This window comes from Parasteatoda tepidariorum, chromosome 4 (assembly GCF_982258835.1).
Source record: "Parasteatoda tepidariorum strain Cologne lab strain chromosome 4, Ptep-v5.0, whole genome shotgun sequence".
Taxonomy (NCBI): Eukaryota; Metazoa; Arthropoda; class Arachnida; order Araneae; family Theridiidae; genus Parasteatoda; species Parasteatoda tepidariorum.
In genome coordinates this window covers 90,090,966-90,105,989 of record NC_141758.1, presented here as the reverse complement: position 1 = coordinate 90,105,989, position 15,024 = coordinate 90,090,966, and the positions used below count along the sequence as shown (strand labels likewise).

At 27.7% G+C, this 15,024-nt stretch overlaps 1 protein-coding gene across 5 annotated transcripts in view; it reads left to right on the top strand.

Moving 5' to 3' along the window:
- Positions 1 to 15,024, top strand: part of LOC107455334 (transformation/transcription domain-associated protein) — a 165,499-nt gene that overhangs the window by 57,326 nt on the left and 93,149 nt on the right. For all 5 annotated transcript variants that reach the window (XM_087161598.1, XM_087161599.1, XM_087161597.1 and 2 more), the window contains 6 exons: positions 1,326 to 1,542; positions 5,743 to 5,789; positions 8,481 to 8,542; positions 11,929 to 12,203; positions 12,282 to 12,376; positions 14,821 to 14,976. In XM_087161598.1, the coding sequence (XP_087017724.1) occupies positions 1,326 to 1,542; positions 5,743 to 5,789; positions 8,481 to 8,542; positions 11,929 to 12,203; positions 12,282 to 12,376; positions 14,821 to 14,976 (852 nt within the window). The remainder of the gene's footprint in view (positions 1 to 1,325; positions 1,543 to 5,742; positions 5,790 to 8,480; positions 8,543 to 11,928; positions 12,204 to 12,281; positions 12,377 to 14,820; positions 14,977 to 15,024) is intronic.

The following is a 15,024-nucleotide window of genomic DNA, read 5'->3' as shown; positions in this document are numbered from 1 at the left end:
GTGCCAAAATCAGTTTTATTGCTGATTGCAAAATTTTACCTTAATGTCCATTAACATGTTTATCTGTTAAGCAGATTTCCTCCTCCATTGAGTCAAACACGTTAAAAAGTTATTACTAAAGTATGAAATTCACTTTTCCTATTATAACGCGTTAAAAATATCAGAAGAAATGGAAAACCCATTTGAAAATGTCAAAAAAATGGTCAATGAACGATGTGGATTTACGATAGAATCGTTACAAATAAAGCATTTCTAAAAAAAAATGAAATGAAATTTGAACTGAGCATAACATGCATTAAAAATATCATGTGGCAACACATCATGTAGCAACACACATGATGTGTTCTCCTCTCCCAAAAGAATGATCGCAAAATAATGCAACATTATAATAGAGTAAACCACATCAAAAGTGCTTTCAAATAAATCGTTAAAAAGTTATTTCTCAAAGTCGAAATTCTTGTGTCATAATGCTATTAGAGTTTAAAACACCATGTGAAAATGTCCGCAAAAGCAAGCGGAAAACGATGTGGATTTAAAATTAAATCATTGCAAAACAAGTTTTTCGGAAAATTATTACCTTTATTAAATGCCGGCGATTTCCAGAAAATAATTATTGTGTTGATTTTTTTAAAAAATAATTATTTCTAGGTGATTTATTTTATAATTTCTAAATTTTAATTTATTAAGTATAGTGTATAAAATGTTATTAATACTAACTTTTAATTATGTTGTTTTTGTTTTCGATTATTACCTATGTCTTCGAATTTGAATTTTAAATCAGCTGTAACCATAGTTTTGAAAAATATTTGTAATTTAGCTCAAATGTAGGTTATGACGACATGATTCAAAGTTAACATTTTAAATTTTAGTCCTAAAATGAGCCCTGCTCTATCGAAAAAATATTCTTACTTTCTTCCTAATGCATGTTTTTAGTACTCTTCAAAGGAGCTTCTGTAAAATCTTCTTAATAGCTCATTGTCTGTATTAGTTTATAAATTAGTTTTAAATTGATTTGAAAACTAAGTTCAAACATTCTTCTTATTTTTGAAATTTTATTACATTTGCTGTCTGATACAGTATTGTCAAGAAATCAGCCACTAATAACTCTTTCCTTAATTTTAATTTTAAAAAAATTTATTGAAAATAAAGTAATCAATGTTGATAGGCTTCATTAGAAAGAAATAACTTTGTCTAAATAAAAAAAAAACTTTATTTAGAATAGAATGACAATTTTCCTGATGAGATTTAATTCTGTGAAAATTTATTATTTTGAGCAGTTTCTTATACTTAGTTACTGTAATTTAATTTTAAAATATTTTTTTCAGTTATATCAATGGTGGTGCTGAACGCGAAGAATTTCATCTAAAAAATCATAGAAAACTTATTTACAAACAGAAAGTTACTGAATACTTTTTATTGTTACTGACTGAAGATTGCAAAAGAGATGAATCTGAAACGGTAATGATTGAAAGTTACAAAATAGCGTCTTTCAAAAAACATTGCAAAAAACTTGGAATCCGAAAAATCATCCAACCTGAAGAGGTTAGTCTCCAGTTTTAATTTGTTAATATTTCTTCCAATTTTAATCTTTTTTTCTCTCTTCTTTTTTGAAATTCTTTCTCTTCTTTTTTGAAATTCTTTCTCTTCTTTTTTGAAATTCTTTCTCTTCTTTTTTGAAATTTTTTCTCCTTTATATTATTTTTGACGCATTTTTATAAAAACTGAAAACAGCAAAATGTATTAAAGATTGAAGAGTCTTTTCTCTTCTTTTTTGAAATTTTTGACGCATTTTTATAAAAACTGAAAACAGCAAAATGTATGAAAGATTAAAGAGTCTTTAGAAATAAAATTAGACAATGTTTTTCCAGTACAGCCACTAAATGCTTTTTACTTCACAATATTATTTTTACCAGTGGTCGGAAATAGTGAAACTACTACTTGTCGCTACTTTTTTCGTAGTTTGTAGCGTAGTGTGTTATTTCTAGAAAAATAGTAAGTAGTGTGATACGAAAAAACAGTAGTTTGTAGCAATTCCTGGCAGTTATTTTAGTATATGAATAGGGTTCTAAATCAGCTAATTTTTCGAATTTGTTGAGTACAAATCTTTATAGATCTGTCAATGGATGCAATTTAAAATGCCCCTGTGTGTGTGAGTTAACAAGAATTGTATATTTAGAATTACATATAACTAATATAAGCTAGCTATTATGAATACTTTATCACTTTGGTTAAACTTTCACCTATTTCGAAGGAACGAAACATATTTTCGATATACCGTAAAGTACCGATAAAACGCCCCAACTCAAAAAAGCGCCCCCTTGCATTTTCGCATGAATACAGATTGCCAGCTAGCACCAAAAAACCGCCCCCTTCTCTACAACACAATTTAAAAAAGCTCTTATTTTAAGAATAAATTCATAGAATGTATTTCTAAAAAATAGTTTTCCTGATGTTTAGGGTAGAAGATTAGTGTTAGACTGTAAGTGAACAATGAGTGGGGGGAGTAGATAATCAATCAGTCACTAAATTGAAGATTATTAACAAAAGGGCAGATGTTTGTTAAGTGTGGTGGGATAGGAGGAAAGTTGTGGTCAACATTTCCTCCCAGCTGCATGTAGGCCAAGGTCACCTTGAATGGTATGTACACTCACTGGTAAGAATGGGGAAAATTTTAAGGTGTAGTGGGAGAGTTGAATGTGACAGATTGAGTAAAAAAGAAAGGGTGTTACTCTCCTACACAGGAAGAAAAATGTAAATTGAAAGGGAGTTGAATTAAATGGAAGAGATAAGGAGTAAAAGGGAATTACCCTTTCCTAGAATTGTTCTACAGGGGCAAGAAAATCTGAATACTTTGGGGGTGGAAACTGAACATTCTTTGCTTGTTCACAGAGATTAAAATATCTTTCTTTTATGAAATATTTTGTCATATTTTTTTAAAATTTTTTCACCTATTTGCATGTGCAGCAATCACACTAAAATTTAAAAATAAAGGATTGCTGCAAAGGTATGTTTTTTAATGATTAAAGTTTAAATTTACTTTCTTTTGCAATGATTATTTTTACTGTATATTTTGTGATTCACACTAAATAATGCTCAACCAAATATAGTTGATTTTTTTTAAACGGCGCTTTGCATTTTCTTCAGTACCGATTATTCGCCCCCTCGATGTCACGACGATTTTCGTCAAAATTAAGGGGGCGCTTTATCGGTATTTTACGATGCTTAATTTCTTATCGGAATTAAAAGAGCGTTAAATACTTAACAAAATTGCAAGTATTTGATAATTTCCTAGCATTTCTTGAATTAAATATTCGCTGTCAAAAAGTGCATAAAAAGTTGAAGATTAAATTGACTAATTCGAAAAAAATGTCTCCGAATAATAAACTGGCTCATGTAAACATGCATAAATATTTCTTCATGTTTAATGTGAGTCAATATTTTATTCAAAGCCATTTAAACATAACGTATAAGTTAATTTCTCCAGCAAAGTTCAGTTCCTTAAAGTAGTGAAGTAATCACTACATTTCGAAAGTAGATGATAATCACTACATTTACAAAGCAGTTGTAGTGAACTAGAAAAATAAATTAACTTTTCTGGCCACTGTTTTTGACAAATTTCTCAAAAAAGAAATTAAAGACAGCAAAATGTGTTGGAAGTTAAGAAATGAAGGGTCTCTAAAAAAAAAAATTCATTAATTTGTCAACTCTGACATTTTAGCAAGAAAATTTATATATCATTCATCTGTTCCTGGATATAAGAAAACTGATAAATATAAATCATAAAACTTTTCTCCGCTATCTCATTTTTGACAAATCTCTCTAAAGAAAAGAATAGCAAAATGTGTTTGAAGAGTTTCTAGAAATAACAATTATCTAACCCTTTGCCACTTTAACAAATGAATGATAATTTTTCTCTTCCTAATACAGTAATTCTCTAGTTTTAAATTGGTTAAAACTGAAGAATATGAGTCATAACAATATTTCTCCTGTTTCATTTTTGACAAACCGCTCCAAAAAGAAATTGAAAATAACAGAATGTATTAAGTTTGAGAAATAACAATAATTTTCTCTCTTCTGCTTAAGCATTTGTCTGATGTTTCTTTTCTTGTTCTCTATCCATGATTATGACAAAATTGGTATTTAATTTGGAAAATGATACATGATTGTTGCATATGAGACTTATCAAGGACTGAAACCGTTCGATTAAAAGTCTACAAAATATATGCATATTCGTTAACTACATTTTTATTTCATGTATTGCACAACTTGTTGTGAATCTATGAAAAATGTCCCCTGTTTTTCATCTTGTTCAGCAAAATAGGCTTCTTGAAGAATACTTATTGCTCTCACAGGGAAATAATTACAAGGAAAAATTTGCTAAATTTACTGGGTTCAAAATTGTCTTAATATTACTGATTTCCCTGATAAAAAAAATATGGTATCCTTATTTGTCCTGATATTTAGTCCTTATATCACTCATTTTTTGTGTTCAAAAAATCCCATTCTCTACCCATGAATATCCGATACAAATACTTATTTTAAAATTAAAAGATTGGGATTTTTGATACAGAATGTATAAATTTTAATTAATAATACAAGTTAAAATTGTAAAATGCAGTAGTTCATGCCCAGAAACTGCCCTTTATACATAAAACATATCCATAATTCAGATATGTAGCTTTATCAATTTTTCATGACAAGTTTTGAAACTCAGTTAACAATTTTACATTATTAAATTTTTAAGATGGAAAAATTCAGGGGTCATATTTTTGTTTATTATTTTCAGCAGATGCAGAAACAAATTTTATGGCATTGAGATTTGTGTTTTCTCAATTATTGATTTGGCTCTATCATCTAATTTTTTTAAAAAATAGATTTCAATTAACAATGCAATTTAAAATTTTAAATTGGGTATTAAAACATCTAGTAATCTACTTTTGTACAAAATTATAAGAAGAATGCATCACTGTGCTTTGGTTTCAAGATAATTTAAACCTTACTTTTAAATTATTTAATTAAGAAGAAAGCCTTGAACTTGGTTACAAATTTTAATTAAATATTAGTGGGAGAGAATATTAACTAACTAATGATTATTTTCTAACGGAACTGTACTATAAATATTATCTATATCTTGGTCTCAATCTGTTATGAGTTTCTTAGTACTTCCTTAATAAAATTAAACTGAAAACTGTTAAAACTTTTGTCCTAAAAATAATTCTGATATAAAAAATAGTATTGTTTTGCGATGAAATTTGATTTATTATATATTTTCTATTTTAGAGTCAAGAATAAATCTTTAAATGATCTTAAGAATTTATTGTGGTATTCGCAATCATAATATCGTTATAAAATTATGTGAAATTAATTGGGAGAAAAATTGACTGACTTAAGTGAAAAAAATTTCACACTAATGATTTTCTGTTCAGTGTTGTGTTACCATTTGTGTGTACCATAGCTCTAAAATCAAGTTTTAAAGTAAAATGTACTTATGTAAATGTATAAATCATATATAATATGATTTTTGAATTCACATACAGTTAGATACAGTTCTTTATCTTAAGGTATCTTTATATTCTTTTTGAGAAGTTAAACATTGCAAGTTATTTTTTTTTTGGTGCTTTTTTATGTTTGAAACAGTAACTTATTTTTGTACATAACTTTTTCTATGGTTACAAAGAATATTTATTTATTAATGATATTCTAATATTTGTATGCCTTTTTTTTATTTCATTTTTTATTTAGCTAATGAAAGCTGTTACAGAAAATTTCCATGCTGGAACTAAAAAAAGGTATTTCTTATAGTATATTTATTAATAAAAATACTTGTCTTTTTTTAAAAAAAAAATTTCATTGAAATAGAGTGTAGTAAAAGGGATTCACTGCATGTTATGAATAAAACTTTAACATTAAATAAATAAATTTACTCCACTAAATTTCTTCATAAAATATTTAAATTTCTATCACCTTTAGATAAATTGGAATTTCTCATCTCCTAAAGGCATTCTAGCAATCTTTTTTATTTATTTATTTTTTTTTTATTTACCCTTTATTTTTGTGTAAGCACTTTTTCATTTTGTTACACTGAGTACATAACAATGTTTGTCTTTTGGGAAATATGGCCCTTTTTAGCTCTTGTCCCATCCTTGTTTGCACTGACTAGTGTTTAGGTGCAAGTGTAATAAAATTTCAAATTATTTCAAATGCACTGAAAAAAAATCATCTCTCTATCTACATTTTTAAAGAAGCTATGAATGATTTTAGATTGCCCTAAAACAGAAACTTGATCAGCAGACAGAATTTAAAGTGCCTTTTCTAATAGATGAGAATTTTGTGTTTTAATCGTAATTAAATTTTAATCTTAATAATCTTATTTAAGATAACGCTTTGAAGTAAACTTTTTTTTTTCTTCCTAAGTATAATACATTTATTTAAATTGTGCATGGAATAAGCATTTTATGATGTATTAAAATTTTTACAGCATGTTATATGTACCTAACAGGAGTTTTTAACCTTCTTTTCTACTTTTTTACAAAATAATCTATAAAAAATGTTCTAATTGATATATCAACAAATGAATGCACAAAATTGTTAAGGTGAATATTGTAAGCACTAAGAAAAGAATATTTTTTGAAAATCTGTTAAAATGAAAAAGACTTGGGGATTTAAACATTTTAAATTTTTTCAATTTTAATTTAAAATTCAAAAAAATTAATCAGTTTAACTATTTTTTTTAGGATAAATTATTGATTGTAAGTTAAATGAGCATGTTAAGCATCCAAAAAATGAATGATTATACCTTTATTTAAAAAAAAAAAAAAAATGTTGCAAGGTTGCTGTGACCCCTTAAATTCGTGATGATTCGTGAAAATAATTTCGTGATGAAAATAAGATATTTTAGTGTGACTTACATTAAATTTGCTGTTTAACGTAAAACAAATATTACCTGATGTTATGAAGCAGGGCTTATATAATTAAGGTGGAACAGCATTTTTATTTGTTTGATCTTGGTGTAATTGCATATATAATTATAATTCTGTCTATGCACATTATACAATAGAGAACCGATTATCCGGAACGATCAGGACCATCGCTATTCCGGATAACTGATTTTTCCGGTTTTCTGAATCGCTACAAAAAGCTGTTTTTTTTTTTTTATTGTCAAACTCAGCTAAAAATATATATATATATATTTAGAATAATTTTAAAAGACTTTTACTTCTTTTGAAAGTGTAGGGAACTAATGATTATTTCTAAAATGATGGTAAACATATTTTAAAAAAGAAATAATTATTCTGAAATCTTTTAAGGAAGAAAGAAATTTTTTAAAAAAATTGTGAGAAAATGTATTGAGGCTCGTTCCATTTTTCCGGCATTCTGATTTCCGGATAAGAGGTTCTGTACTGTATTTGATTTCGTAAAATATCTTTATATTCTGATATTAATGCTTATTTGCTAGAGATTTTTAGTTAAGCATATGAAAAGAAAATTCTTCTATAAAATAATAAACCTTATTGTACCTCGCCTGTATTTTTTAGATCTTACTGGAGTACAGGTCATCCTATAACAAGACTTTTATACACTAAAATGACAAATTTAAAACATTAGTCATTTTTTTTTTTTTTTGGCTAAAAGGCTTTTAAAAACAAAACGCAGTTTTACTAACTAAAAAATGTGATAATATTTGTTAAAACTGATTGGGAAAAAACATTTTAATAATTTAATTTTAAAAAATGTCTGATTTCATAACATACTCCTAAATTAAGATATTTCTTATGTGCAATAGAATTCATTAAATCCTAAGAAAACAAGATAACTCCATTTTTTTTATTTTGAGTTATGTTTGCAATCTTCATGTTTAAATTATCTAGCTATCTTATAAAATGCTATTCCTAGGGTTATTCTAAAACTATGTTTATGAGAAAGCTAGTAGATGTTATAACTCAGAGGTCTGTCTAGGTTTTTGTGAAAGGTACCTATTTTGTGAAAATTTAGACATAATTTGTGAAAAATTAAAAATTATATTGAAAAATCAATGCAAAAACATGGTTAAAATATAGATTTACCGTTTCTTAAAGGATACAAAAATAAAATTTTAAGAAAAAGTATTTTGTGAAACTACCGTTTTTCCTGAAGTTGAATTTGTGAAACTACCGTTTTACCTAAAATTGAATTTGTGAAGGTACCGCTAAACGGTAGTAAATTCAGCCTGGACAGACCCCTGTAACTAAACAGCTAAAACAAGACCAAACATTAACTTATTAAAGCAAGCATTTTAAAGTAATCTAATTTTGATTACCTACAAATTGATCTCCTTTCTTTACACTCTATCACAATTTAAATAAATTTCATCTGTGCATAAACTGCACGCTTTAAATGAGCTAGTAAATATTTAATTTTTAACTTGTTCATAAACTCTTGCTATAATAAATATTTTCTTTAATATAATCTTCAAATAAAAGCATAATTAATTTTCAATATAGATATTCTGACCCTGTATTAAGAAATGAACCTATCTACAAGTCTGCTTTTTGTGCAATGTTTGGTAAGTATATATATTTTTTTAACTATATTCTTTGTAACAATACTCATTATTCTTTATGCAGATGAGTTTAAAGTTCACAACTTAACAGAGCTTTTATTTAAAGTAACATTTATATCAAATTGCTTTTAAAAAAATGCATGGTTTGTAGAGGAGGCAGTAACAAAATAACAAATTAAATGTATAATCTGATTTACTTAGTTTATTTTTTCTTTTTTTGTTTCACCTTTGTATTTTATTTATTTTCTTATCTCTTTGATATTGTGTAACACTTTTGCAATAAGCTTTATTTTTAACTGCTTTAAAAGTTTGCTTGCTCCAACATTTTCATCTTTCACTTGAATTTAAAAGCAATAGACAAAATTTCAACCACTCAATATATTGATTCTTGAAATGATATTCTTGCAATAATTCTTTTACTAATATTTATTCCTTGTGTACAAAATTCAAGGGAATATCATTCACCTGAATTTAAAAGCAATAAACAAAATTTCAACCACTCAATATATTGATTCTTGAAATGATATTCTTGCAATAATTATTGTGCTAACATTTATTCCTTGTATGCAAAATTCAGGGGAACATCATTCACCTGAATTTAAAAGCAATAGACAAAATTGCAGCCACTCAATATATTGATTCTTGAAATGATATTCTTGCAATAATTCTTGTGCTAATATTTATTCCTTGTATGCAAAATTCAGGGGAACATCATTCACCTGAATTTAAAAGCAATAGACAGAATTGCAACCACTCAATATATTGATTCTTGATATGATATTCTTGCAATAATTCTTGTGCTAATATTTATTCCTTGTATGCAAAATTCAGATGAACATCATTCACCTGAATTTAAAAGCAATAGACAAAATTACAACACCTAAATATATTGATTCTTGAAATGATATTCTTACAATGATTCTTGTACTAACATTTATTCCTTGTATGCAAAATTTCATATTTCGAGTTATTTTCAACCATATTAGTTTTATTTTCGACTTATTAGTTTATTTTCACCTTTATCAGCACTGCTTAAACTGCAAGTGTAAATAGAAATTTACATTTTTAATCATTTTTATAAATAGTCATAAGAACAGCTAATAATTTTGACTTAAACATTTAAATGACATATTAAAAATGGATTATTCAAGTAACTTAAAATTCAATAAAAGCACTTTTAAAAAGTTTCTAAGGAAACTAAAAAATTTGAAGTATGTTTATGATGATCCATTTTTAAAACAGTAGCATTTAACTAAAGCTTTTTTTTTACTTAATTTTAAAGAAAAAGGGAAGTAATATGTGAATTAAGTAAATGATATCTACTGAACTGCAATTATTTTTCCTATCTAACATTATTGGAAGCCCTATTAACAATTTCTAGGGTTGCCACCGGCGACTATTTGCACCTATTTTTAGCCTGAGACTTTTCTGTACTCCCAGCTATGTTTTTCAGCATAAATTGGGTTGACAACCTGCAGCCCGCGGGAGCTTCTAAAAACAAGAAATTTTTTTTTTCAAAAAAAGAAGTAAAATATGTTAAAAATTTTGAATTGCAAAGAGTCGTCACTTTTTAATGCTCTCAATTTGCTTAGATTCCGTTGTAAGTCTATATTGTTTCTCAGTCGCCTTTTCAACGGTTATTGCTAGAAAGAAAAGAAAGTATGTGTTTTTTAATGTAAAGTATTTTTTTGAATGATTTCTAGAAATTGAAGTATTTAATTTTCTAAAAGTATACAATTTTTTTACATAAAAATTTATTGATAGAACACTAACGTTTATATAAAAATTATCATATTTGCCGCAAAACTTGATTAAATGGATCATTGTGTATGAACAATTAAGTCATTTAATAAAATTTTAGTAATATTATTGAAAAATTTTTGTTCTTATTTAGGCAACTGTTTTCATGCTCTAGGATACTAAAAGCAACTATTTTGTTCATTTTTTTCTGTGGCAACCCTTTATTTCTTTAAATTTAAAAATATCATTAATATTGATTAAAAAGATAACTTTGACTTGTTACTAACATGTATATCAACGACCTTGTTCTTTCCCTACTTGAATTTGGAAATGAGGCCATTTAAAAAATACATACATTTAAAAAAAATTATGAGGTAGCAGGGGAATATCTGAGAAATCACTAGAACCAAGAAAGAAAAATTATCAGTAGCAAGAATCGATTCAGAAGAATTACAAGGAACTTTTGAAAAACCATTTCAATGTTATTTTTTAACTCTATCATTATCAAAGAGGAAGGGACAAGAAAGAGTGTAACATAACCTGAAAGCAATCATCTTATCAGAAAAAAAGTCATCTTTGTTGCTTGATATTTCAGAAAAAAGTGTAAGATTGTCTATCCACCAAACTGTCTTGACCACCTTGACCGATAATCACCCCTTTTAACCACAAATTGAAGCAGAAGGAAAGCATACCTTTTGTCTGACCCTCGACATTTTAGGTAACATCTTTCTAAATGTGCTTGCTGCTTGAAGTAAGAAACTTAGAGAGAGAGGAGATGCCAGGAGGGTTTATATTTTTTAAATGATTATAAAAAATTTTAAAGATTAAGTAGAAAATTTTTTACCTGTATATAAGATTGATTTTTTTAAATCTTCTCCATAAAATGATGACAGTGTTATTAAGTTTATTTTCAAAGTTATTTTTGTTTAAAAGAAAAATTGCGGCAAATTCCGAGAAAAATCCCTGGATAGCCCATAATAGAAAAATGTTGATTTTGAAAGTAAGTGCTTATTGTACTGTGATTTGAAAATAAGTGTTTATTACAGGGCTCGAAAAATAGCCCGTCCGCCCATCCTCGGCGGTCAAAAATTCCCCGAGGACAATGAATTTCTCAAATGCGACGTCCGCGCCAACGGCCATTTTCCTGTTAATTGACATTCCAGATAACTTGCCTTTGTCATTTAAATTATTTCGTAAAAGAAATAAATTATTTCATAAACAAAATACTAAGTTACTATTAGTAACCTAATATTTCTTTTATTACTGTATAATGTAATTCTAGTATTTGTAATCCTAGTAACTACTAATTCATTGTGCAATTTATATAAATGTTTGTAATAAATAAGGGAAAATTATATTTTTATTTATTTAGAAGCGACTGGTTAGTTTAAAAGGAGGACGGGTACATTGTTGGACAAGCCGTCCTCGGGGACGGGTAAAATTTCTGAGTTTTTTCAAGCCCTGGTTTATTATATTGTGATTTTGAAAATAAGTGCTTTTTGTACTGTTTCTTTATATTCCCATTTTTTGTTCAGAGTAGTATTATAGCAAAACCATCTATAAGTTTTCTATTTACTAAGTGATTTAAAAACTATAAAAAAAAATAATAAATTTAGTTTAATAATGAATGTTACTTTTATTCTCTAAAGCTCAAGTTACAATGGAAACTACAAAGAACGGAGATCAAAGATGCCAAGAATTTTTTCGAAATGTAGTTCTACATTACACATTGCTTGCAATACTTCTAGAATTAAATCCTATGCTTTATTATGGAAGGGATGTTGTTAATCCAGCATTACTTATAGATGCTTTTATCGATTACATGTCCTGCTCACATCAGCATATTGAAGAAAAAAGCATGTTTGGACTTAAATTTCTTAAAACCATTATAATTTCCGTTGAATGGTTCTTTTCAGCTGAACAGGTAATCTTTAAATTTCATACAGTGTTATAAATATGTTTTGAAAAATTATTATTAATTTTATTTCTTAAAATTTCTTAGGAAAAAACTCTGTGGAGCTTTAATTATTTCAAGACATTGTTTGATAAACTTTGTGCCCTTTGTTATGCAGAGTCACCATGGGAAAAAAATTTTGGGTAATTTTATTTTTTTACATATATATTTTTTAATTAAAAAGCAAAGTGAACTTTAGGCGAAAAATTCTCAATAAGGTTCAATTTTAAACTTTATCTTAACCTTTCTAAGCTTTCTTTCTTTTTTTTTTCAATACAATGAGTAGAATCCTACAAATTGTACAAGGATGCAGAAGATGTAAAAAAAATTCCTTAATTTACAACTGCTTGCATGTTTGCCTCAATATCGATATAATTTCTATTTTTTTGTAAAATGTCTTATATTTTCAAAATGAACTTTTCTCTATAGCTTTTATTCAATTTATTATTATTTACCTTTAATATATTTCTTTAATATTTTATCTTATTAAGAAACAAGATTTCAATGCTGATTTCCTTGTTAATGGCATTAATTCCTCACCACCTCGCCATAATGTGTGGAAATGCATTTTACCCTGATTTGCCCCTCTCTGCCACAGTGGTTTTTCTTGTTCTGTTTTTTTTTTTTTTCCATATTTATTTTACTCTTGGCTAATGTGGTTTTTCTAGTTTTGTTTCTCCCTTTTATTTTCCATTATTCGATGGCAACTTTGTTTTATATTTCAAATTATTTTCTTCTTATTCATGTGTGGCAAGTCTTGAGAATGGGCACTTATTTTTGAGCACTTGAAACATGTCAACTTTTATTTCCATCTACATATTTTAAGCTAATAAAGTTTTTTAACCAAATAATATGTGTTCACTTGAGTTTTTTGGTATTATTTATTTAATTCTGATAATCTTTTTAGCGATTTGGTCATGCACATCATTCATTATTAATGGTAGGTAGGTACTTTATTTATGTCGCACTAGAGCTGCACAATGGGCTATTGGCGGCGGTCTGGAAAACATCCCTGAGGATGATCTTAAGACATGCCATCGCAATTTTGATCCTCTGCAGAGGGGATGGCTCCCCTTTGATAGCCCGATGACTTGCTCACAAAGTCAAGCACTTTACGGTAGAACAGTTTAACGACGACTGATACCGCACACCCTCGGTCCCTACGCAGGCTGATCAAAGTGGTCACCCACCCGCTTACTGACCGCAGTCAGTGATGATTGACTTCGGTGTTCTACTGGGAACCGTGTCTTCACGATCAGCCCACTGCGGGACTCATTGCGAATGGGTTTGGACAAAAGGTTCAACTTCTTGCTTTTTATTTTTGATTGTACTGGATATTACTTGTATACTGCATAAAAAGAATATGTTAAAGAATGTTCTAATCCGAAATTAATGAGCTCCTGAAAGTAAAAAGTAACCTCAAAGAGATTTCCATAAATTACAATAAAAGCAAGATAAATGCTCTATAATCAAGGCAAATGCTGTCTAATTCAAAAAATGGGAAAGAGCTATATTCTGTTATGACTAAAGTTTTATAAAACAATGACAAAGTTTGAAGGAATGTTCCAGAATAAGCTTCTAGATTTACTTACTTCTTTTGAATGTGCTTTAGTAAATACTTTGTTAGAATCTTTATTCTAATAAGTGAAAAATAATAATTAAAGCAATAAAGAAAATTAAAAGCGTATTTTTATTTTCAAATTATGTTTTTTTTAATTGTTTTCTACGTCATCTGCTACTTGTCCACATCCTTGTGGCAGAATTTTTTCGAGCTCTCTACTACAAAACTCTCTACCACTAATATCTTTCTGCAAGATACTTTTAATAATGACAAACATATATGTTACTCATTTAAAATAACAAAAGCACTGTGCTTATGAAAGAAAAAACGATATAATTTTTATTTTCTTTGAACGTGTAGTAATTTTTAATTCTAATATTATGGACGATATTCTCGCATTTTGTTGGGGGGGGGGGACGTTCAAATTATTTCCTTCTTCACCTTTTGTAAATAATCATCACAATTAAAAAAATAATTAAAAATCATGAAATCGGTATTAGTAATTGCCGATAAAAAGATCTACAGCTAAATCACGCGAATCATACGCCTCAAATGCGTGTTTCATTTTGAGATTAGGTTGTTGTAATAAATAATATCATATGAAAAAGATCAGATTTAAAAATTATTGAGAAATCAGTAGCAATAACTGCCAAAAATTCGATGGAATTATTGCATTAAAAAGTAAATACTCAAATGCACGATTTGAATTTTTCAGAATGTTTGAAATATATCGGGATATTAAAATCCATGTGAAAATAAATGTCGAAAATACATACGAAACATTACATTGACTTAGGATACTATCAGTGTAAAAAGTGATTATCGAAATGCATGATTCAAATATTATGCTTAAATATCTGTTGAAAAGAAAAGTAATTTTTTTTTTTTACTTTTCAAGAGAAAATTCTTTCTGCAAGAACTCTGTAATGTTCTGCAACAATGTTGTCGTGTCACTGTGATTCTGCCACAGGCGTCCACATTATATTGAATGATTTTGAACTTATAATTTTTTATTACTTTTTTCAGGTGTAAAGCATTGTTGTTTTTATTGGGTTCAGAGTGTAAGAAATTGTTCTTCCTTCGATTCAGTTCAGTTCAAGAATCTGCAATTATGAAAGCATTGCTCTATGTTATTGAAAGTTCTACAAAGTGTATATCAGAAGGTGTCACAATGCTTGCAGAGTAAGACCTTAAACATTATGTTTTTAAATGAAAATTTTATGCTTGTAA